Source organism: Engystomops pustulosus, chromosome 4, assembly GCF_040894005.1.
Source record: "Engystomops pustulosus chromosome 4, aEngPut4.maternal, whole genome shotgun sequence".
Taxonomy (NCBI): domain Eukaryota; kingdom Metazoa; phylum Chordata; class Amphibia; order Anura; family Leptodactylidae; genus Engystomops; species Engystomops pustulosus.
Genome location: NC_092414.1, coordinates 146,306,931 through 146,330,417, shown reverse-complemented (window position 1 = coordinate 146,330,417; position 23,487 = coordinate 146,306,931). Strand labels below are relative to the sequence as shown.

Here is a 23,487-nt window from a genome sequence, read left to right as displayed (position 1 = left end):
ATAAACCATGGAGGAGAGGGCCTTCAGACACTGATTAATAAGCATCATGTAATGTCTGTGTGTTATCTTTTATCTCCTTACAACATTATTCAAATAAGGCAGATGCCCAACCCTAGTGCTCCTGTACTTACTAACTTCCTCCACAATGTCACATTAACAAGTATACCTGTAGCATTGACTGCACGCTACAGGAGACTGTGCAGAGATCTGCAAACACAGGTGAGCTATACATCTTCTACAGCATTTTATATTTACAATGCACATATTCACATATATTGTGCATATTATGTCTACTTTGATAACTAAGAGTTTTATACATAGTTTCTTTTTATTTTAATATGTGTTCGGGATTCAATAAATAATACTTTTCCTATCAGTAGCAGATCACTGTACTGTATGGAATAAGAATTTTAAATTACATGCACATTTATCTTTTTGTAATTTGTTATTATTTGTTATTTTTAGTTTATTTGTAATGCATTTATATGTAAGCATTTAATAATATGCATTATAATAAAACTGAGTATATCTAAGTATATCCGGCGATGAATTCTCCTGCCTGGTGTAAAATTCATTCTTAAGCTGAACTGGTAAACTCAATGGTCCTGCTCTCCGTACCTCTTTGGCCACTTCTCGAAAAAACTGTGTGCAGGTGGCACGAGAGGGGACAAAGCCACGGCCGGGACTAGTAACCTTTTCATACCTTGTACACCAGTTAATACATGCCCCCCTATGTATCAATGGAAAACTAAAAAAAAAGTACATTAGATTTTTCGTGCCACAAATCTTGCTGTTTGTGTAATTAACAGACTTGAGGTAAGGTTTTCATTAATTACATGGGAAATCAGAGGGACAAATTGGTCTTCTAGGGAACATTTTTAAAGTTATGGAAAATGTTTACTCAATGAAAATCTTTATAGTGATAATACTATTAAGTAGACTTCTAAAGGGGACACAGACTGAAGAAATCCAAGAAGGCCGAGGGATATGAAAAATTACAATATCTTTATAGAAAATTAACTTCACACAGGTACATTTTTAATCTAATTAAAGAAATACAATGGAGATCAAAATTAGAGAGCACAAGTTCCTTAATGTCCAGGTCAATTTTTTAGTACTGTGTGAATATATCCTAACATGAGTAAAATAACAATATTTTTTAAGTATTTTTAAGTATTTTTCATAAATATATTTCATATATTGTAAGCACAGAAATGAGATAATTGTAAAAGAACACTGATCACAATTGGAGAGCACTTTCAGATACCTACAAGTTATTGGTGTTAGTCTGGCACCTGCTGTAAATGTCCAAAAATGTTGTGCTGTTCCAGTCCCTTAGGCATCTGATTGTCCAAAGGGGTGACCCTGTCAGCCACAGCATGAGAGGTTGGTCATTCCAAATCTTTGTCTGAGAATACTGCATCTTTACAACATCACAAACTCATTCAGATCCCCCAAGAAGACAGGTCACCCTCGAAAGACAAATAGGAAACGACAGGATAATGCAGAGAATCTCCATGGGTAATCATTTCAACACTGCAGTTGGAATTGCCCTCATCAAAAGGCTAGACTCCCCTTTGCCGAGGAGCATGTTGTGTAGACAGAGTAAAAGTAGTCTTCATTTTAGTGATGAACTATTATTTATTTGCATTTGATGGAATACATTGAGGAAAATTTATCTTTTTTTTCCTTTGGTGTATAATTGAGACTTTTGGCATATGTTTTTTGCGCCTTGGCCATGTCCTGCACGTTTCAGCACTCTAGTCACACCCCAGGGAGATGACGACATATGAGACTGTGGTCAAACGTGGTGAAAGGCATCACAACAGCTGAGAAAAGGTTTGCCTAGTTACATTGCTGTCAACATTGCATTTACAAAATGCATGTTTTAACAATATGTTTACACTCACCCAAACATAGTGTTAACTTCAGGTTAAAACTGGGTCCATGAAAAAAATCTTTTCTCTGCACCTGCCCTGGACAAGGTGCCAATTTGGGTCTAAAAAGTTGCATTGAACAAATGGAAATTAAAGTTACATAAGTCACACTGCACAAGGTACAGACCAAGGTGTACTTGAAAAACGACAGCAAAAGTAACAGTAAAAAGTCGCAAAAATGCCAAAAGTTGCAAAAATAAAGGAAAAAACTAGCAGAAACATAGAAACATGTCCCTCATTATGTTCGGCAACAAACTGGGGAAAGACTGAACCCAAAGTGTGTAAAGAAGTCAGTGAAAGGTGGTTTGGGGAATATTTTCTGCAGCAGGAGTTGGACCTTGCATAAAGCTACAGGGCAAAGTCAATGCAAGTGTGTATCAGAAATTTATTCAACAAAATGTGGTTACTTCCTCTTACTCTTCAGTTAAGGAACCAGCAAGTTTCGTGCATAACAATACCCCACGTCACCCAGAAAAATGGGTTAAGCAGTTTCTTGAAACAGAAAACATTGAAAAATTTAAATGTCCACCCCAGAGCCTGATCTAAACCAGTAGAAAACCTCTGTCAAATCCTTGGTGACAATGTTATGGCAAATAAACCCACAAACCCAGAACTGTAGAAGAGACTGGAAGAGTGGAGGAAATTCCTAGCAGAGCAGTGTGAGAGACTAGTGATGTCCTGTGGCCGCAGATCTGCTGAAGTCATTTACAGCAAAAGCCTGTACACTTCCTACTGATTGGCGCCTGTAAAATAAAGGTTTATGTTGATAAACTTTAGTCAATCTGTAAAATACTGTTCCAGTAGTAAGCTGTACCCCATACAAAAAATCCATCAATGAAGATTACACTATTTCTAAAAAAAATCACATAATCATATATCATTCTCTAATTTAGTTCTCCAGTGTGTATGTATATGGTATATGATTTAAATTAAATGTGAAAATGTATAAATGTCTAGTTGGAAACAGAAAAAGAAAAAGCAGCTTCTCTGTGCCTTGTTATTGCTCTTTCTCCGCAATGAGCAGTGTATCTGAAAGCATTTAGAGGACTATCCAGATAAAGGAACAAAAATTATTAACTCATTGGGAGCATTATAAGGTTCCTTATCTGATCAGCCAATGTGGTGTAGGGGTACAAGAAGCTCATATGATGCAAAGAAAAAGGAAGTGTGTCACAAGCCAAATATAAGACAAAGTAGAAAATCTTTACATAAACAAAAATTACCTCCAACTTGGAAATGGTAGAAACAATGAAAACCATTAAAAATGTACTAAGTACATATATCATACAAGTAATTGGCCCAATCATGTAGACCAACAAAACACCTCCTCTATAACTGAGTAGTATTCAAACCGACTTAAATAAATGTGATAGATAACAAACAGTGCACCAAACACTACACAGTCACTATGTGGGTTGCATCAATCTATGCATTAGAGATATTCAGCAAGAGTTGTTAAACATAAAGAATGCAAGACACTAAGACTACAGAGCTCTCATACATTACATACATTATGGTAGTGAAGGGTACACCAGTAAGCATCAAAATGGTAAATCTACAGGATGGTTTAGTGGTTAAAGAGGAGGTGGAGGGCTCCCCACACGTTCCGTCTCTTGCTGGAGAATTCTTCAGGGGGAGAAGGGCTGACTTACAGAAACTAAAGTTTATTACAAAGTTTACTATTGCCATCTGCACTATTGACATTTTGTTGAAAGTTTACTTAAGCAGAACATACTTCTTTGAACAATGGGGATTATTGATTGAGAAGTTGAATAATAACAATTATAACACTGAAAGAAAATAGAATGACAAGGTAATTTTTAGGACATGGACTTAGAAAACAGTAAGTAGTTTATGGAAGCGTAATGATGAAGGAAGGATTTATGTTAGGCAGGCTTTCCCTCCTAAAATTAAAATGATTGAAATATTGAAACAATGGATACATGTCATTAAACATCATTTGTGTGCATGACAACTCTCATTATGGCTAGATTATTCTGTCTTTGATAAAATTATGTGGGAGGGAGATACATTAAAGCTTATACCAACAGAAATAGCGTACAAGCCTTGAAATAGAATAATGGGGGTGGGGAGGCATGAAGAGGACCTTCTCCAGTGGTGGAGTATGCTGGCTTGGGCATTCCTGACCCTGCACATAAGCTGTAGCTTCCACCAAGGTCTCTAGATATTTCTGGCACCAGGAGGGATGGGGTTACCATCTGCTGTTTACAACAACAAAACAGTCCATCTGATGATTTTCCCCAATATCTTTATCTTGTGTATATAAATACAATACAAGTACTAGCCTTTATGATGTTAGAATGTATTTTCCAGCATAGTTTAGTGAGATTAAGGTCAAAAACACAATTGATATCACTATACAAAATCCATAGAAAAAAATTTAACCATCCCACACCCACAAACTTATAAAAACGATAGGCAATAAAATAAAAGGGGCTAAGTTTATCACTCTACAGACAAGGAAGTCAAATATCAAAAAAGACGTCAGCATCATTGTGTCTCTGTAGGGAAAAGCTCTCCTTACACAATCATTTCATCATCTCTGTTTATTTCCATGACTTCCTCTTCTTATGGAATTACCCTGAGCGCTATCTTTATCATTGTGCATGTAGACTACCATGTAAGGCTGGTTATCTTGTATTTGGGAGCTTTAAGTTATCACTCTTTTGAAGCTATAAGGAACTCAGTTTTTCCACTTTGTAGACACAGTTAGTCATTCTCGCTTGTAAAGGAAATAAGGAGATTCAAATGTACATATTAGAAAGTTCTATGATACATGAGTGTGACATAAGTAAACATATACCTTCACCTCCCCTTTATGTACTAATGGAACGCAGGAGTTATAGGAAATAGAATTATAGTCAATGTAGGGGCATCTCACAAAGAAACTGGAGTCACAAGATGAATAATTAACAAGCTCTTCCTATAAAATATTTTATCTTTGTGTAAATCTGTTTTTTATGTGTTATATAGTTCTGTTTTCACACTTTATTGCTTATTGTTTTCCAAAGCACCAACAACAATCATGACCGGGAAACACATTTGGCTGCTCTTTTTCAATGCGTGGATGTGTTTGGGTAGGTACATTTATCACAATTTAGTACAATTTTTTTTTGTTATTATATTGCAATTTTACCAATTCTTTTCTTGCTTTAAAATGAATGTTCAAAGTTTTTTCCTACTTTCTTTTATTTTTATCCATTATTCTGTGCTGATTCTTTCTTATATTTCTGTGTAGGAATTAGTGCTCCATTCTTCAGATCATTTTTTTTACTTGTATAATAAAATATTTTTTATCATATATCCGCAATGACAGGCACAGTAAAGTATAAACAAAATGTTTGATTGCAATGTTTTTTTCCTAAGTCCAAGCTAAAAGACTTTGGGGCACATTTACTTATGCGATCCCCGATCCGGACTGTCTGACGATGATGCACTGTACCGCGTTTCACTTGATTGTGCGCCCGGTATCCTGCATGTGTCGCTCCCCGCTCAGGTCTTGTGGCACAATTTAAAAGTTAAATCCCACGCTTAATCCGAATCAGTCAGAATCATCTGACGGCCCGCCCCCCTGATTTGTGTGGCATGATGCGCCAAAATCCACACAAACCCCTTTTAAATGCGACGCAAATCGGAAATCATCGGAATACCCAACGAAAGTGCGGTCCGCAGACCCTTAGTAAATTAGCCCCTTTGTGTCAGGTCATTATTTTCTAGACATAAAAGTTTATACTGTAAACTGTTTTTCAGAAAATCTAACTTTAAACGTAATGATCAATTTAGTTATTCATTTTTTTTTTACTTGTCCTAAACCTAATTTTACCATGTAGGTGAGCTATATTCTAATAAATAGAAATTTAGAAATAAATCAGATTTACAATAAATGTATTTATTGTTTCTGATGTGTATATAAAATATCAATATGACTCTTGATTTAACAGGTGCACAGATGACATTGGATTGGGAAATACAACGTTATGATGGCTGGTATAATAATCTTGCATATCATAGCATGGGTTCCAAAGGTAGGTGTGAACAGTCTTGAATGAATTAAGTCTACAACTGTAATCAAACAACCTTATCACCTATGTAGCAACCAGTTAACAAAGTCAGACCTGAATACAACTCAGATCTGTTGAATAACTAAATGTACAAAGTTAGCAAAAGAACTTGCTACAATATGCAGGATACAATATGACGTAATTGAATTCCAGAAGAGATGAGATAAGAACTATTGAAATATAACTTAGTGTAGAAATAGTTTCCAAACCATTTCTATGATTGTTAAACTCCAATATTCTATAGTAAAGGTAGAAAGATGGAGTCACAATGAAAAATTTCAAAAAATTATGCTGTAATCTCCCTTATGGTTGCTGTACATAAATTGTGGTATCAAACGTTATGGTTTGAAGGGATATACTATATATTGTCTGGCCCTTTGTAATAAATCAGCTCATATTTTCTCAGGTCCTAATGTTTAGCTTGAACTTCTAATTTGCACATATAAAAGGGGTATTTTGGGAATATAAATGTCCAATACAAAAAATAGTAATGCTATAAATAAATTGATTAAACAAAACTCAATATTATAAATCATAAAATGCTAACTTTGATTTTATGATTTCCAAAATTGTATGGGCTTTCTAAAGTGTGCAGAGTTATGTCCAAGATGGTTGACACAGGATACTAGAAGTCCCATGAGCTCACACTTCTCAGTAACAGCTCCGGTTCGGTATTCTTACCACAGTAATGACAACTAATAAACTACCACTAAATCTCACCCACTATATCTGTGTGTATAACTGCCATTGCAGCACATTACCTCAGCCCTACTGGGATGATGTTTCACCACAACGCTTTCAATGCTGGATGTATCACATACTTTACACCTGTACCATGTGTCAGCATGCGATAATCCCTTGGTGCTACATATAATGCATTCCATGAATCCTTCCAACATACTCCTCCTTTCCCTCCAGATTTCTAACTACAGTGCCATGTAACTACATCTCTCCAGCCCCTAACATGAAGCCCCATGTAAATAATCCCCTCTTGCCCCTCCTGCTCAAATAAATAACATCACTATTGTGCATTCAACCTGCATATGCAGTCCTGTTCTGCCTCACACACCTTCCCTTCTGACTCACACAACTTCTGTCCTGTCCTGCCTCGCACCATTACATCTCTCCTCTATTAACTGATATGTCTGCATAGATATCTGAGGCTTCTCTGCTCCTTGATGATGGCTCTGTCCCTAAAAGTTATAGGCCCCACCCCCTTTGTGACATCAAAACCACTGCAACCAAACATAGTGAATATCATATCACCTGCCTAGGCAGTTGCAGGACATGTAATATGAACAAGTGACCAGCTCAGAGAGAACTCTTATTCAGTCCTGTGACTCCTATACTGTGAGAAAGTCGAAGGCCAGTAGCATTTTAAATCTAGTCCTGTGTTTCCTACACTCGGTCAAAATGAAACCACACATAGTACCATTTAGATGTCTTTATACATGTTCCACTGATGTCTCTTTCCGTGGGATTAGAGCCTTTTTTCTAAAATAGACTTTTATTGATGTCCTCTGTTCCAGTGATGGAGGTGGGCAGCTGCAGTATACAGTCAAGCTACCCACTAGCTACCTACTGCTGAAGAGAATTCCTAAAGGAGGGGTGAAGAGCAATGTTGACTTCTCTTCATATAGCCAGCATCAATTTCACCCCCTCACCTGATAAGGGCAATGTTTTTAAATGATAGTTTTTATTTGAAGGGGTATTCTCATTTCAGCAAATTATAGTTTGTCAAATGAAAAGTTATACTATTTTCAAATATACTTTCCGTATCAATTCCTCATAGTTTTCTAGATCTCTGCTTGCTATCATTCTATATAAATATTCTAAGTTTACTTACAGTGGACAGAAATCTGACCACGCAAACACAGGTGCGCAGCTCATTAGTATCATAGAGAATAATCAAAGCTGTGTGATATATCACATGCCACACCCCTGTGTGACCATGGTCAGGTTTCTATCCACTGGAAGCAAATTTAGAAGCTTTATATAGAACGACAGCAAGCAGAGATCTAGAAAACTGTGAGGAATTGATACGGAAAGTATAACTTTTCATTTTAGAAACAATAACATTTATTTGCTGAAATGGGAATACCCCTTTAAATATTTACTTTAGGTAGGGTAATTTGAATGGCAGGTTTTGTATTAGGTTATGATAGAACATCATTTGATTATTTTGTTCATTTTGAGATCTACAGTAAGTTGCCACTATTTAAAAAATGCTAATCAACTGACCTTATTCCAAATGCATGGGCTAACACATCATAAATTTTAGAGCAACCAGTTTAGTCAACTCATATTTATTTTGGTTTTAAATAGGCTCAAAGTTAATGCGCCACATTCCAGCAAGCTATGCAGATGGAGTTTATCAAGTTGCAGCAGAACCAGAGCTGCCAAATCCAAGAGAAATCAGTAAAGAAATCATGATGGGAGAGTCTGGGTTTCCATCGTCTAAAAATCTGACAGTGATGGCAGTATTTTTCGGTATGACCAAATTGTTTGTAGATATGCTATAGAGTGTTTTTTAGTCTAGGTCTGTATTTAGTCTGATATATAATATTAAAAAGTAGATGCAGATTTGCTTATAAGATTTACATTAATGGTCAATCCACCTGGTCACCCACCTGGATGGCACTGGTTTGCGTTCTTGCATGCACACAAAAATTCAGTGAATTCCTCTTAAATTCATGTGCTTGCCCCAGGAGGAATATTACTCTGGAAATGCTTGTGTAGGATCTAGATAGGAAAGAATCTTATATTGAGTCAATATATATGTACATATATATACACATATATTCTGAATATACTTAACTACTACTACTTAACTACTAAGAAATTAACAGCATGTAACATTTGGACAAGTATCCTTAGTGTGATAGAAGATTTGTCAAGATTATCAACTAGTCCTTGTGGCCTCTCAATAGCCATTAATATCAGTATAGTTGTAGAATACATAGTGAGTTGATCATTATCACCGTCACAATCTGCACAAGAATAAAAATGGCGCAATGTTTAATATTCTAATATACTAACTTATAATAAAACATGTTTGATGACTAGAAATGTGTTCATTTTCATAAAGCTTTTCATATTCTTTCAGGTTATCATTTTTTAGCGGAAATAGTGTCTACAGAAATGCCAGCATGTCCACCTGAATTTCTCAATATTTATATTCCCGATGGAGACCCAGTGTTTGATCCTACAAAGAAAGGCAATGTGGTTTTGCCATTCCAGAGAATTCAGTGGTCTCAAAATACTGGAAAAAGCCCCAACAGCCCAAGAGAGCAGGTAATTCATAATCACAAATCAGATGGTGATGAATTACGCAATGTAGATACAGCTCACCAATAAAGTTATTTTTAATCTTTTATATCTACAATGGTATGAAGTTTATTTACATCCTAACAAGGAAATATTTTCGTTGTAAAACAATAACAAACTAACTATGATAAACACATGGCACGGCTGTTTTTTGGACTCTTTTAGCAGACTATTTCCACACCCATGAACACTTTTTTCCTTATTTTGCACTTGGATGTGGCACCACATATTGGCATAGAGATCTAGAACCCTATTTCAATATTCTAACGCTAACCCAAAGTGATTTTGTTACCTGTGTATATTACAAATAATTCACTTGAGCTCCAGGCAAGAAGGATAGTAATGGTTATCCAGGGTTACAGCCGTCTAGCTTTACTCCATTTTTACAACATATAGAAAAAACATCACTGGATACAACTGGAGGGTATCACTGGTATACATACAATATTATAGGGGTTTCTACCATACATAGAACTGAGGCACTATATCTGAGCTACCATTATATAGGAATCCAACTTACATAGATCCTAGCTGTTGTATCTAAGCTGGCTTTTTAGAAAAGATAGAAGAAAAAGTAGATTTATTTGGTGTTATATATTTTGGTCCTGTGCCCCAAATTCTATGGGCCATGTGAGTAGGCAGTTGGTCATGTGAGCTGCTGAAAGGAAGGGATGGATGCTTGTCAGGCTGTCAGTTGTAAGGCAGTTGTAACTATTGACCACGTATGTGTGTTACAGTCATGTATATTTTTAAAGTTATTTTAAATGTTTGTACCTTTTTCACACTTTATCCCTATAGATATGTGATTTTTTTTCTCTGTACAACTGCCACAGTTTGGCAAAAGTTACTCACACTTGCCCTGGGGACTGGGAGTCTTAAGTTACACTCCTGGTGTATAGTTCAGTGTGCAAACACTTAAATATATATTTACTTTCCTTTTTGTTTTAAAAGAAGCAATATTTACAAAATGTGAGTGCTGCCAAAGATATAAGTTATACTTATATGACAAAGTGTTCAATCATTTTGTAGATCAATACTGTAACTGCATGGATCGATGGCAGCTCAATCTATGGCACATCCCATTCTTGGTGTGATGCTCTAAGAAGTTTTTCTGGAGGAAAGCTGGCTTCTGGACTAGATGGGCTCTTTCCACCATATACTACACCAAGTCTTCCTATGTGGAGAGTTCGAGATCCTTCAACAGGGAAAACTGGAGATAAAGGCATATATGGTAAATAAATATAAAGAATGTGTTGCATAAAGACATAATTACATACAAGTTACTTCATAGTAACTGGTTATGATCGAAGATGTGTTTTGGCTGATTCACAGGAGTGTGAGGAGCCTGGAAACCTGCCACGCTGATTTGGAACACTAAACCACCCACAGGTCCTTATGGACCGGCGATTTAATGTCCCAAATTTCCCTTATATAGACTTTATACTCACCTCGTCCATTATTAGAAATTGTTACATTTTGAATACTAGTTGTAATGTTTATAAATATGCACCGATGCTCTTCAATTACCAAATTTCCAAACCCAATCTCGGACTTTGTGGTTGATATGATTTATATATGATTTATATGATAAAATTTATATGATTTTATTTTTATCTGAACAGGTCTCGGTAATGCAATGGCAAATGAAAGTCCATTTATCCAAGCAGTAAATCTTGTTTGGTTCCGATTCCACAATTACATTGCAGAAAAACTGTCAGAAAAACACAGTGACTGGTCTGACGAGCAATTGTTTCAAACTGCACGGAAATGGGTGATTGCTATCTACCAGGTAATTTTTTATTGACCCTTTCTCATATCCTTTATTCTTCAGCACTGTACAGACAATGCAAACAATCCATATTTAATAAAATTTGATAGTATTGATAATCTATCAATGAATTTCACTATTTTCTTAGAACATTGTGGTTTATGAATGGCTTCCTGCATTGTTGTTAAAAGATCTTCCAAGATATAATGGTAAGTGATAGTAATTAATACAGAAAATGCTAATGAAAATGTATATGTAAATAATTGTATAATGCAGTATCCCTAACCCAGTTTAATTAAATCTTAAAAAGATCAATAGCCATCGCAACTATTTATTATAAGTAGATTTTGAGCTAATATGCATTCTTCTTGAAAATAGGAAACTTTGTAATTAAGTTAATTAAAGGAAAATGCCCTTTTTTTTAACTTACTGTAATTACCCTGACTACACTCATCCAAAAGATTTGCATAGTGTTCATATCTTTTGAGAAGACATGGTCTCCAATGTTGCACATTAGATCACTTCATATTTTGGACATGAAGTGAACAGATACATAATCTGAAGCTTTTAGACTCTATAGCCAGGTGATATCCATAGTCTTGTGTGGGAACAAGGGCACAAGTAGCATCATGGATTATGTTGTCATCTACGAATAGTTTGATGATTACCGGTAAACAGTTACTTACTTTTCAACAAACTTTGCATGAATCAGTAGTACAAGTTAATATACATAAGGATAAATATTTAAATTTGTAAACATTTTTTTTTTCATTTTAGGATACAATCAACATGTGGACCCAAGTATATCACCAGAATTTTCGTTACTAACAGCACAGTTAATATACACCATGATGCCATCAGGAGTCTATATGAGGTATTGTTTTACATAGTAGTTTTACGTAAAAGTAATTACCAACTTTTGAACCAACTGAAAAATATATACTATGGTAAAAATACTAGCTTAATATTTATGTTATAGCAATTAATTTTCAACACTAAACTACAGAATTGACAGAATGACCCGATATGTACTTAGAAGTAAACCCACTTCCAACTCTATATGACCAGCATTTTATTTACAGCCGGTCCCCTACTTAAGGACACCCGACTAACAGACGACCCCTAGTTACAGACGGACCCCTCTGCCCACTGTGACCTCTGGTAAAGATCTCTGGATGTTACTATAGTCCCAGACTGCAATGATCAGCTGTGAGGTGTCTGTAATGACGCTTTATTGATATTCTTTAGTCCAATTACAGCAAAAAATGTAGAAACTCCAATCGTCACAGGGCAAAAAAAATGTTTTCTGGATCTACAATTATAAAATAAACAGTTTACATACAAATTCAACTCAAGAACAAACCTATGGAACCTATCTTGTACGTAACCCAACAATGACCTATAATTGGTCATCACACCATTTTACTTCTCCTTTGCATCTTCATGGCAAGTTGCTCGACCTTCAATAATTGACTGTCAAACACTAACTGAAGAACATGTCTTTGCATTTTTATTTGGATTTACTTGTGTACAATTTTAACCTTCACAACTGAATTACTTTTGCTTTTATATTAAACATTCAGTAATGTTCTTTAATCTGGCAAAAATCAAGTCCCATTAATGGCATCTTATAGGAATGCAACTGTTTAATGTTCATACGATAGAACTATACAGTAAATCTTATTGCTGTTCACAGTTGATACTTAGTGGACTGATTTACCAGCAAATGGTATATTATTAAGCAGAAATAAAAACGATCCATTAAAGAATATTGTGAATTTCTGGACTGAAGGTCAAACTTTAGTCTATTTGTTTAATACACTGCAAAACAAATATGTAATGTTATATCCTCCATGTTAACCTATACGGAAATTTATATAATTCTAGAGATAAAAATTGTACATTTCTAAATGTAACAAATGCCAGTGGTGGGATGTCGCCTGCTCTCCGCTTGTGCAATAATTTCTGGAGCAGAGAGGTCAGTATAGTAAAAAATATTTAAAGTTTGTTTTTGATTTATCAAAAAAATTTTAATATTAAAAGAAATTGGAGAAGAAGTTGGCAGATAAAACTTCACAATATCAGATTGTTGTTCTTCTTTTAATATTTAACTTTTAGTTTATTGATCTATGTTGGTGTATTTGATTGGATTTTAACAGTGTGAATTTTGAGTAGTTCAGCATGCGGCATAAATAACAAGATAACTATTTTACAGATTGAAATGATGAAAGTGATATTTAATATTTCTTATTTTTTATAAAAAAAAATAAACTTTGCATAATAAATTCCTTTTTTTTAGTTCAGTTTACATTGTGAGAAAAGGAGAAAATGACACAAATGATCACAATTACAGCATTGTTGGCCAACACATGGCCCATTAACATTCAGAGTCATTAAAGGCAGGCTCAACAATTTAACAAGAGTAACAGTAAGACATAAACAAACCAAGTTCCAGCAGGCAGTAATATGATTACTTAATAAAATGCATGTTCTTGTATATTATACAGTAGTTATACCAAAGATGCTGGGATCTTAGGGAATAGTCCTTTTGTTCAGTAGGGGAGGACAGTGTTAAATTTGCCAGAGAGCCATGAGCCATTTATTTACAAAGTTATGATAACTATTAGTCAAGGGAGCCAACCTGGATTCATACCAACAGTTGTTATTGATTTTGTGTAAGAAGGCATATTGGTCTAGAATTTGTTGTGATGCCATCATGGGCCCACACTAATGTTAGGAATAATAGCTTCCATAACTGAATTTTTTTGCTACAGGTCTGTTACAGCTTGTATAGTAGGTAGTTTGCAATAGGGCTTAGCTTTGTTCAAGAAGGCTGCCACAATGTTTATGCAGGGTTTGTCATGGCTATAATTACACCATCTACACTTCCTGACCTATAGTTATACCTATATACCTATAATTTTTTTTGGCTTTTATATTACAGTGTATTTTTTTGATTTAATGAAAAATAAATCTATAAATGTTTAGTACAGTTGACAAATCAATTTTAATTTCTGTAATTTGACCCTTTTAAAACTGGCTTTATTGTTTTACATGATTTTTATATTTTTTTGTATTTGTTAGAATCCCAACTTGAAGACTCCAGTTGATGTTAATAATTTGTTACTGGGAATGTGTTCTCAAATAGCTGAAAAAGAAGATAATATTGTAGTATCAGATTTGAGAGGTAAATGGAAAGGTCTTATCTTTATCATAATGTGTGATTTCTTTCTGGAGCATATCTTTAAGGAATCAATGTATTAAAAATATTTTATGATGCATTGGTGCAAGGAATATGTTACTGTTAATATTGATATGTTATAGTTATTATTATTGAATACCCCTCTTATATATATACTTACCTCCTCTCCCTTCCACAAGTCCCCCTCTCCCCCCCCCCCCAACCTCCTCTAACCTCCTCCTTTCCTGTACCTATGCATATACATTACTGCATATATGTAAGTGTCAGTGAACTCCAGATATACCGGTAGCTTCCCATAATTATTTTGTTCCTTGTATTTTTTGAAAATTGTCAAAATCCAATAAAAAATTCGTTATTAAAGAAATTGACAAGTGGGGAGGTATTGGAATATTTATTATAAAGATATTTGGCTGTAAAACAGATTAACTGTGAAAATGTATACCTTTCAGATTACTGGTATGGACAGATTCAATTTTCCCGAACAGATTTAATGGCTGCAAGTATTCTACGTGGCAGAGACATGGGGCTTCCTAGTTATAATACATTTAGAAACTACTATGGACTTAAAGCTGCAGAGTGGGAAAATATTAGCAACCCCACCATTAGAAAACAGGTAACACATATTCCCACTGCAATGTACATAAAAGAGTAATACCATCTTGCAATAATGTTATATAAAGAGAAAAATGAACCAGATTTCCTGTTTAAAGAAATTAGAATACATATACCGGTGTATCTTCTTATCTTTGTTGGTTTTAGAATTGTTATCTAAACAATTGTATAAAGAATATTTACAAATGGCTGAGTGCAACATTATCCTATGGCAGTATCCTAGTGCTGTTTTGTATTGTTACATCTAATATACGTATTATATCTCTGAAATGGCTTCTTGGAACAGTAGTTATTCGAAGTCTACAATTCACATGGTACATGTGAAAAGGTGTTTCAATATTATACATCAATGAATTTATTTACCACTGAAAAAGGAAACTGTACTCTATTGATAAAGTCAAATAGTATAGTACTATTTCCTTTAAAGTATTGCAAATACGTGTAACACTTATTACATGTATTGCCGTATTAAAATGGTAAGCCACAAACTCTTATTGATAACCCAGCTGTTTGGTCCATCATCAAAAACAATTTCTAGCTCAGAGCTCAGTATTTGTCTCCGGAAATTGTATCTGCAGCTATGGCTCCTATTCAATGAGATATTCAATATCACTTTTCCTGCAAATAGTCCCTGAATATATTCACACCGGTTGTCCAGGATTTACTTGACACAAAATTAATATACAATACATATTTAACTGAACCAATAAAAAACAAAAAGCTACAGCTACAGTATAAATCTTTTGATTATTTTATGATTTTGTAAACCTGGCAGGTCATTATAATGCCTATTTTTATTTATTATCTAGCTTGCAGCATTGTATGGTAATGACACTGAGAAGATAGAGCTTATTCCTGGGGTGTTGTCAGAGATGGATGGAAGCCCTGGTGACCTGCTAAAAGAAATCATTTTAAGTCAATTCAATCGATTAAGAGAAGGGGACAGATTTTGGTTTCAAAATGAAAAAAATGGGTATGTATTTGTACAAGTGACTTTAAATAATCATAGTATCTTTAAAGGGGTATTCCAGGAATAAGCATAATTAATTTACAAATGGGTTCTTAAAATCTAAGCTACTATGTAATTAATTTTTGTTCTAAATTTTGCTCCCATTACCCGAAAATGCTGTGGACATACACTTTAATGAAGAACTAAAATGCTACTGGCCCTTCAATTAGTCCATTGATTTTCTCCACGTGGAGCAGACAGAAGATGGCCACTGGTCACATGTCCACATCACATGTTCTGTATCTGCCTGGGCAGGTCATGTGATCATGACTATGTTTGGCTGTAGTCAATTGGTTGCAGTGAATTCAGTATGGCCAGTGTTGTGGTGATTTGCAGGGATGGCAGTTACACACATCATTCCTATGGTAACAGATGGTCTGGTGGACCATCTCTGGGAGCAGAGCGTGAGAGGAAGGAGTAGTTACTGAGAACTAAAGGATCATGGGGCTCTTAGTTTCCAGTGGTGGTCATCTTGGTGATAACTCTGCATACTTTAGATTGCAGACTGCTTTGTTTTATTCAGTTATTTGTAGCTTTATGGGTTTTTGTGTCAGAGGTTCATATTCCCGGAATACCCCTTTAAGCAGAATGGCCATCAAGGTTTCAATAATACACTCATATGGTGCAATATCACAGGATGTTCAATGTAGCTGCAATATGTAAGTCAGCAGAAGATGATCATCCCCCTAATATTACCAAGAACATTAACCACTGTGAGGAAAGGCAAGTTTTGTGCTGACAATACAGTTATTGATGGACCAATAAACCAGTCCAAATTGAACTTTCAATGATTGAGCAATTACATGACTAAAAGTTCAAGTTGCATGGAATGTGACAAAGAATGCAAATAAAGATTGGTGTGGTTTGAATGTTATTTCAACATTACATAATTTTCACTAAAAGATAAAAATTCTATCGAATCCAACTTTTATGAATATATATTAAATATGTTGTAGTGGTTTTATCCAGCACTTTTTCACAAGAATTGCTAGTTGCCAGTGTTAAAAAACCTTAATTGTATTTGCTTATTTGCATTTATGTCTTTTCATCTGTACATAAGACATAAGAGTTCAGAAGAAATTAGTCAGAAGAAAACACTTTTGTTAAGAGTGTATATTAGTAATTATTTTGTCCTACTTCAAGAGAAAATACAAGTTTCTTAAGAAATATCTAGTGGGGGGAAGCTCAAGAGGCTTAAGGAATCAGGTGAGGATAGTGGTAGATAATGGAAAGAGGTTCATGACTTTTACACAGGCCAATTAAAACTTATATATTTCTGACTATAGAGAATGTACCAAAAAGGTGACATAAAAAAAAAGAAAATCCTAGATTATTACCAAATAAAAAAAACGAAAACCTAAGGACAGGAAAAAATACCTAAAGAGGTTTTCCTGGAATTTTTTTCTGCCTTTTTTACTGTTTGCTAGTATATTCTTTATCAGGTTTTATAAAGTCCAAAGTAATGTAACTATTGTCAATGAGCAGTAATGTACATATACAATTGCTTCCAAATTTGGTTTGTAGTTTATTTACTCAGGATGACATATCCGTGATAATGAACACCACCTTCCATGATGTCCTTGCAGCTGTCATTGATGCATTAGATAATTCAACTCGAAACAATGTCTTTGTCTGGAAAAATGGTGAGATGCTTGATGTTATTACATTTGGGTTCAATTCAACTGGTCAACTGTTTAGCCAGGGCTATAGATTTCTGACTGTATACACCTTTCCCTCTTATCCTCTTTTCTTCAACAACAATTTGACCCCTTGGGCTTGTCTCTGTGTAAAAAGTTACATTCCACCTTTTAGTTGTAGGACCAAGTCACACAGTTTACACAAACAATTTCAATATTTTGCTCTCATAAGATTACATGATTATCTTTATTAGTTTTGCCATATATCATATTCAACAAGACTAACTTCTGTTGCTTCTTTTTCTTTTATTATAATGATAATCTTTATTTATATAGTGTCATCAAATTCCATGGTGCTTTCCAATTCTGGGGAACATATACAAATAAAATAAGACATTGCAGAGTAACAACATTCATATGAAACAATAGGAGTGAGGGCCCTGCTCGCAAGAGCTTACAGTTTATGGAAATATGTGTATATTCTGTCATCCAAAAAATAGGATAAATAGTATCATATTGATAGGAAAAAAACCACAAAAAATTTTATGTAGCATGCAAAATAAAAGTTATGGCCCTTAAACCGCTGCGTACGAAAATCGCTAGAGCCGGTCACTAGAGCCTTTTCAGGCCGTATCACTAAGGGATTAAAAGTCATGGCTATAAACCCCTTTTATAAATGTCAGGGAACATCACATGTCTATTTTGCCCTATGGTCCATGATGCTGATGATCAAACAAGGTTTCATAAAAATGGAGTTAAGAAGCTGAAAGTAGACTAAATATATGATATTGTTAGACAATTATGCAAACTTTTACTTCGTAGAGTTCTTAGAATTGTTAACTGATTGATGAAAATATTAGTTTACCACTTTAACTAAATATTACATGTCACTTAAATCATTCATTGATTTATCTGTTCCAATATTTGTACAGACATTACATTCTGATGTCCAAGCCTGATTATGCAGAGTAGACACTTCCTGCAGAACAGGTTTTCTTACATTAGATCTCCTTTGTAAGAAGTTCCATCTTTTCTTAATTTGCATGTACAGATTTGTGATTGTTAGTACAGCTGGCAGGGACTCTATGTACTTAATGTTACACTCCTATTAAACGATTATAACTGTCCCCTACCTTAAAGGGGACTAGCCAGTAGAAATTCACAAGTAACCCACTACTGGTATGTTGTCAAGCTCCTCAAAACCTTCAAGATCATGGTTATGTCATGGCCCGGCTTAGTGGCATGATTCAGGAAGTAAACCTGTAAATGCCTGTATAAAGTCACAAAGGCAGAGGCTCTCCCTACATCTGAATGTCCCCTCTCCTGTGATTGATATTATTCACCTGTATTCTTGAGAGCAGTTAAAGAGCAGTCAATTACAGTGAAAGGGACATACTGAGGCAGGGAGAGCTTGACTTCAGTGCTAAACTCTCTGCATCTGTAACTTTATACTCCCATTTTAGATTGCTCTTCAAAGTTGATTTTTTTAGATGATGCCACTACCCCAGACTATAAAAGAAACATGATCTACAAGGTGATTAACTTCTTTAACAATATATTGTTCTTGGTGTTCTGAGTGTCTGGCACAGTTCTGTTTCCTAGCTATAGCAAAACAAAGTTATACACACTAGACAATAAAATAATCAACATTTTTTCCTCAGATCATCCATGTCCTCAACCAAAACAGCTTAAATCCGAAGATATGGAGGAATGTGTTCCTCTTGTAGTCACTGACTACTTTGAAGGATCTGCTGCTGGATTTGGAATCACTATTGCAGTTCTTTGCCTTTTCCCGATAGGTAAATGTCATATTAAGTAACACATGCTAACAATACATGATGTAGACACGTAAACGGTCTGTCATGAAAAGTTTTATAAACCATGGTTTTCTCTTATTTGTTTCTTTCAGTCAGTTTAATTATTGCATTCTTGGTTTCAAAGTATCGGAAACACACATTCCGCAAAATGCAACCAAAGTCTGAAGGCAGTAATGTGAATAACAGGGAAGGATTTCCAGGTAAAGTGTTACAGTATTACAGAAATATACATACATAAACCATATGCATTAGGTTCTTGGTAAGATCTATCCATCTCTAAAAGTATGAGTTTGGAAAATTTGGATCAGTGTCTTCTTGTAAAACAAAAAAAAAAATGGAGAAAAATGGATTTCATGGGACTTCTGGATAACAACCAATAGACAGCTGGAGATAAACATAAAATAGCTAATTGCTGGTGCCCAGGAGTTTAAAGGAGTTTCTATGTTATTGTTTACTTTTTATTCTTGTTTTGTCTCAATATGTGTTTCTCTAGCCTCAGAATGGTGTGGAGGGGATGAGCCTTTCCAACATGTTTTCATTCAAATGCATCCAAACAAGATCATTAAGGTTGTGGATGGGAAGAAATCTAAGACCAGAACCATCAGTTTACAGAATCAACAGAATGTAGAGGTTACTCTCTCAAATAACGATGGAAGCAAAGTTGCCCGTATTAAGATCCTCAAAGAGTATGATCTGGTAGGACTATGAATTTCTTGAATACAGTTAAATAAATAAAATGAATTTCTTGAATGAATGAGTTTCATGAATAAAATGCATTGGGATAAAAGGGGTGAACAAAGTTAATAAAACAAATGATACATTCCTACGAGCTGCTGATATTTAGTAATATTATTCTCCATTCTCCCAATTTTACAACAGGTGCTTTTTTTCAATGACTATGAAGATCGAACAGCCTTCATTCAAAAGCTTAAGGATTTTTTTAATAAAAATGGAGTTTCCTATAATGTTAATGCCTTAAGAGAAAGAGATCTCCTCAAGGATTCTGTATCCAAGATAAAGAGACAAGAGATGCTGGAAACATTTTTCAGAAAATCCCTTTCACATGTAAGAAATCTTATTTGTTTAGATTTTAAAAATTAGGTAAAATAATAGTACAATTTTACAAGCTCTGCCACTGATCTAACAGATTGTTGCAGATATTTATGAATCCACATATGTTGGTGATATTTATGACAACATTGCACTTATATATAAGAAATGTTGTATTGTGACTAGAGATGAGCGAACATGCTCGTCCGAGCTTGATGCTCGTTCGAGCATTAGCGTACTCGAAACTGCTCGTTGCTCGGACGAATACTTCGCCCGCTCGAGAAAATGGCAGCTCCCGCTGTTTTGCTTTTTGGCGGCCAGAAACAGAGCCAATCACAAGCCAGGAGACTCTGCACTCCACCCAGCATGACGTGGTACCCTTACACGTCGATAGCAGTGGTTGGCTGGCCAGATCAGGTGACCCTGGGATAGACTAGCCGCTGCCCGCGCTGCTCGGATCATTCTGTGTCTGGATGCCGCTAGGGAGAGAGCTGCTGCTGGTCAGGGAAAGCGTTAGGGTGTTCTATTAGCTTACTGTTAGGCAGGAGTGATTCTCCAAGAACCCAACAGCCCTTCTTAGGGCTACAATAACGTTCTACTTTTTTTTTTTTTTATTTGCATCTAGTACCATTTTGTGAGGAATTAGCAGGGGGACTTGCTACCGTTGTGTTTAGCTCTTAGTGGCACACATATCCACCTCAAACACCAAAGTGGGAAAATTTAGTAGGGGTTGGATTTCAATTAGGCACAGTCTGCCATTTGTCCTTTTTTATTTTACGTTTATTTTGTTTAATAACTCAGCGTCATCTCATCTGGCATAGTAGTGTGCTTTCATACTTGGCTAGAAAATAGCCATAGGAGAATCCAAACGGCTTACGCCTACAGTAGCGTTATATATTTGATTTCTGGTTGATCTGCTGGTGGCTGTACTTGCTGCAGTGCATCTACTAGCCAATTGTGAGCAATTTGTAGTGAGACTTGCGACCGCTGTGTTTTGCGCTTAGTGACGCACATATCCATTGCAAAGACCGAAGTGGGAAAATTTAGTAGGGGTTGGATTTCAATTAGGCACAGTCTGCCATTTGTCCTTTTTTATTTTACGTTTATTTTGTTTAATAACTCAGCGTCATCTCATCTGGCATAGTAGTGTGCTTTCATACTTGGCTAGAAAATAGCCATAGGAGAATCCAAACGGCTTACGCCTACAGTAGCGTTATATATTTGATTTCTGGTTGATCTGCTGGTGGCTGTACTTGCTGCAGTGCATCTACTAGCCAATTGTGAGCAATTTGTAGTGAGACTTGCGACCGCTGTGTTTTGCGCTTAGTGACGCACATATCCATTGCAAAGACCGAAGTGGGAAAATTTAGTAGGGGTTGGATTTCAATTAGGCACAGTCTGCCATTTGTCCTTTTTTATTTTACGTTTATTTTGTTTAATAACTCAGCGTCATCTCATCTGGCATAGTAGTGTGCTTTCATACTTGGCTAGAAAATAGCCATAGGAGAATCCAAACGGCTTACGCCTACAGTAGCGTTATATATTTGATTTCTGGTTGATCTGCTGGTGGCTGTACTTGCTGCAGTGCATCTACTAGCCAATTGTCAGCAATTTGTAGTGAGACTTGCGACCGCTGTGTTTTGCGCTTAGTGACGCACATATCCATTGCAAAGACCGAAGTGGGAAAATTTAGTAGGGGTTGGATTTCAATTAGGCACAGTCTGCCATTTGTCCTTTTTTATTTTACGTTTATTTTGTTTAATAACTCGGTGTCATCTCATCTGGCATAGTAGTGTGCTTTCATACTTGGCTAGAAAATAGCCATAGCAATAGGATAGCATTGTTTGGTTTTAAAAACTCAAAAACACAAAAAAAAAAAAAAAACACAAAAAAAAGTTAAAAAAAAATTAAAGCTATAACTCTCATTTTAAAAATGTTTAACCCGAGGGCTAGGGGTAGAGGACGAGGGCGGGGACGTGGGCGTCCAACTACTGCAGGGGTCAGAGGCCGTGGTCCTGGCCGGGGTGAGACACCACCTGCTTATGAGGGAGCAGGGGAACGCCGCAGAGCTACACTCCCTAGGTTCATGTCTGAAGTTACTGGGACTCGTGGTAGAGCACTGTTGAGGCCAGAACAGTGCGAACAGGTGATGTCGTGGATTGCTGACAATGCTTCGAGCAATTTGTCCACCAGTCAGTCTTCCACGCAGTCCACCCATGTCACCGAAATCGCCACTCCTCCAGCTCCTGCACCTCAGCCTCCTCCCCCCCAGTCTGCCCCCTCCCAGGAAAATTTGGCATTTGAACCGGCATACTCTGAGGAACTGTTTTCTGGACCCTTCCCACAGTCACAAACCACTTGTCCGGTTGCTGCTGAGCAATTTTCCGATGCCCAGGTTTTCCACCAGTCACAGTCTGTGGGTGATGATGACCTTCTTGACGTAGTGGAAGTGTGTAAAGAGGTGTCCGACGATGAGGAGACACGGTTGTCAGACAGTGGGGAAGTTGTTGTCAGGGCAGGAAGTCCGAGGGGGGAGCAGACTGAGGGATCGGAGGATGATGAGGTGACAGACCCAAGCTGGGTTGAGAGGCCGGGTGAACACAGTGCTTCTGAGACGGAGGAGAGTCCTCGACCAGAACAGGTTGGAAGAGGCAGTGGTGGGGCCAGACGGAGAGGCAGGGCCAGAGCTGGTGCATCAGCGCCAAATGTGTCAACTAGTGAAGCTCCCGTGGCGAGGGCTCTTGCGGCGAGGGCTAGATCTTCAGAAGTCTGGAGGTTCTTTAAGGAAACACCGGATGACCGACGGACTGTGGTGTGCAACATTTGCCAAACCAGGCTCAGCAGGGGTTCCACCACTACTAGCTTAACTACCACCAGTATGCGCAGGCATATGAATGCTAAACACCCCACTCAGTGGAAACAAGCCCGTTCACCTCCGGCCGTGCACACCACTGCTCCTTCCCCTGTGTCAGCTGATAGTCAGCCCCCTGCCCAGGACCCTGCCACAAAAACCCCATCGTCGCCTCCACGATCCTCCACAGCATCC

At 36.5% G+C, this 23,487-nt stretch overlaps 1 protein-coding gene across 1 annotated transcript in view; it reads left to right on the top strand.

The window, feature by feature from the left end:
* Window positions 1-104: 104 nt before the first annotated feature.
* LOC140127379 (dual oxidase 1-like) overlaps window positions 105-23,487 on the top strand; it is a 45,854-nt gene continuing 22,471 nt past the window's right edge. The window contains exons 1-18 of the mRNA XM_072147997.1: window positions 105-219; window positions 4,970-5,035; window positions 5,900-5,983; window positions 8,345-8,509; window positions 9,126-9,313; window positions 10,376-10,577; window positions 10,969-11,135; window positions 11,263-11,323; window positions 11,892-11,988; window positions 13,002-13,092; window positions 14,199-14,301; window positions 14,766-14,929; window positions 15,738-15,901; window positions 17,462-17,580; window positions 19,236-19,373; window positions 19,484-19,591; window positions 19,885-20,087; window positions 20,271-20,456. Of these exons, the coding sequence (XP_072004098.1) occupies window positions 4,984-5,035; window positions 5,900-5,983; window positions 8,345-8,509; window positions 9,126-9,313; window positions 10,376-10,577; window positions 10,969-11,135; window positions 11,263-11,323; window positions 11,892-11,988; window positions 13,002-13,092; window positions 14,199-14,301; window positions 14,766-14,929; window positions 15,738-15,901; window positions 17,462-17,580; window positions 19,236-19,373; window positions 19,484-19,591; window positions 19,885-20,087; window positions 20,271-20,456 (2,292 nt within the window). The 5' untranslated portion in view covers window positions 105-219; window positions 4,970-4,983. The remainder of the gene's footprint in view (window positions 220-4,969; window positions 5,036-5,899; window positions 5,984-8,344; window positions 8,510-9,125; window positions 9,314-10,375; window positions 10,578-10,968; window positions 11,136-11,262; window positions 11,324-11,891; window positions 11,989-13,001; window positions 13,093-14,198; window positions 14,302-14,765; window positions 14,930-15,737; window positions 15,902-17,461; window positions 17,581-19,235; window positions 19,374-19,483; window positions 19,592-19,884; window positions 20,088-20,270; window positions 20,457-23,487) is intronic.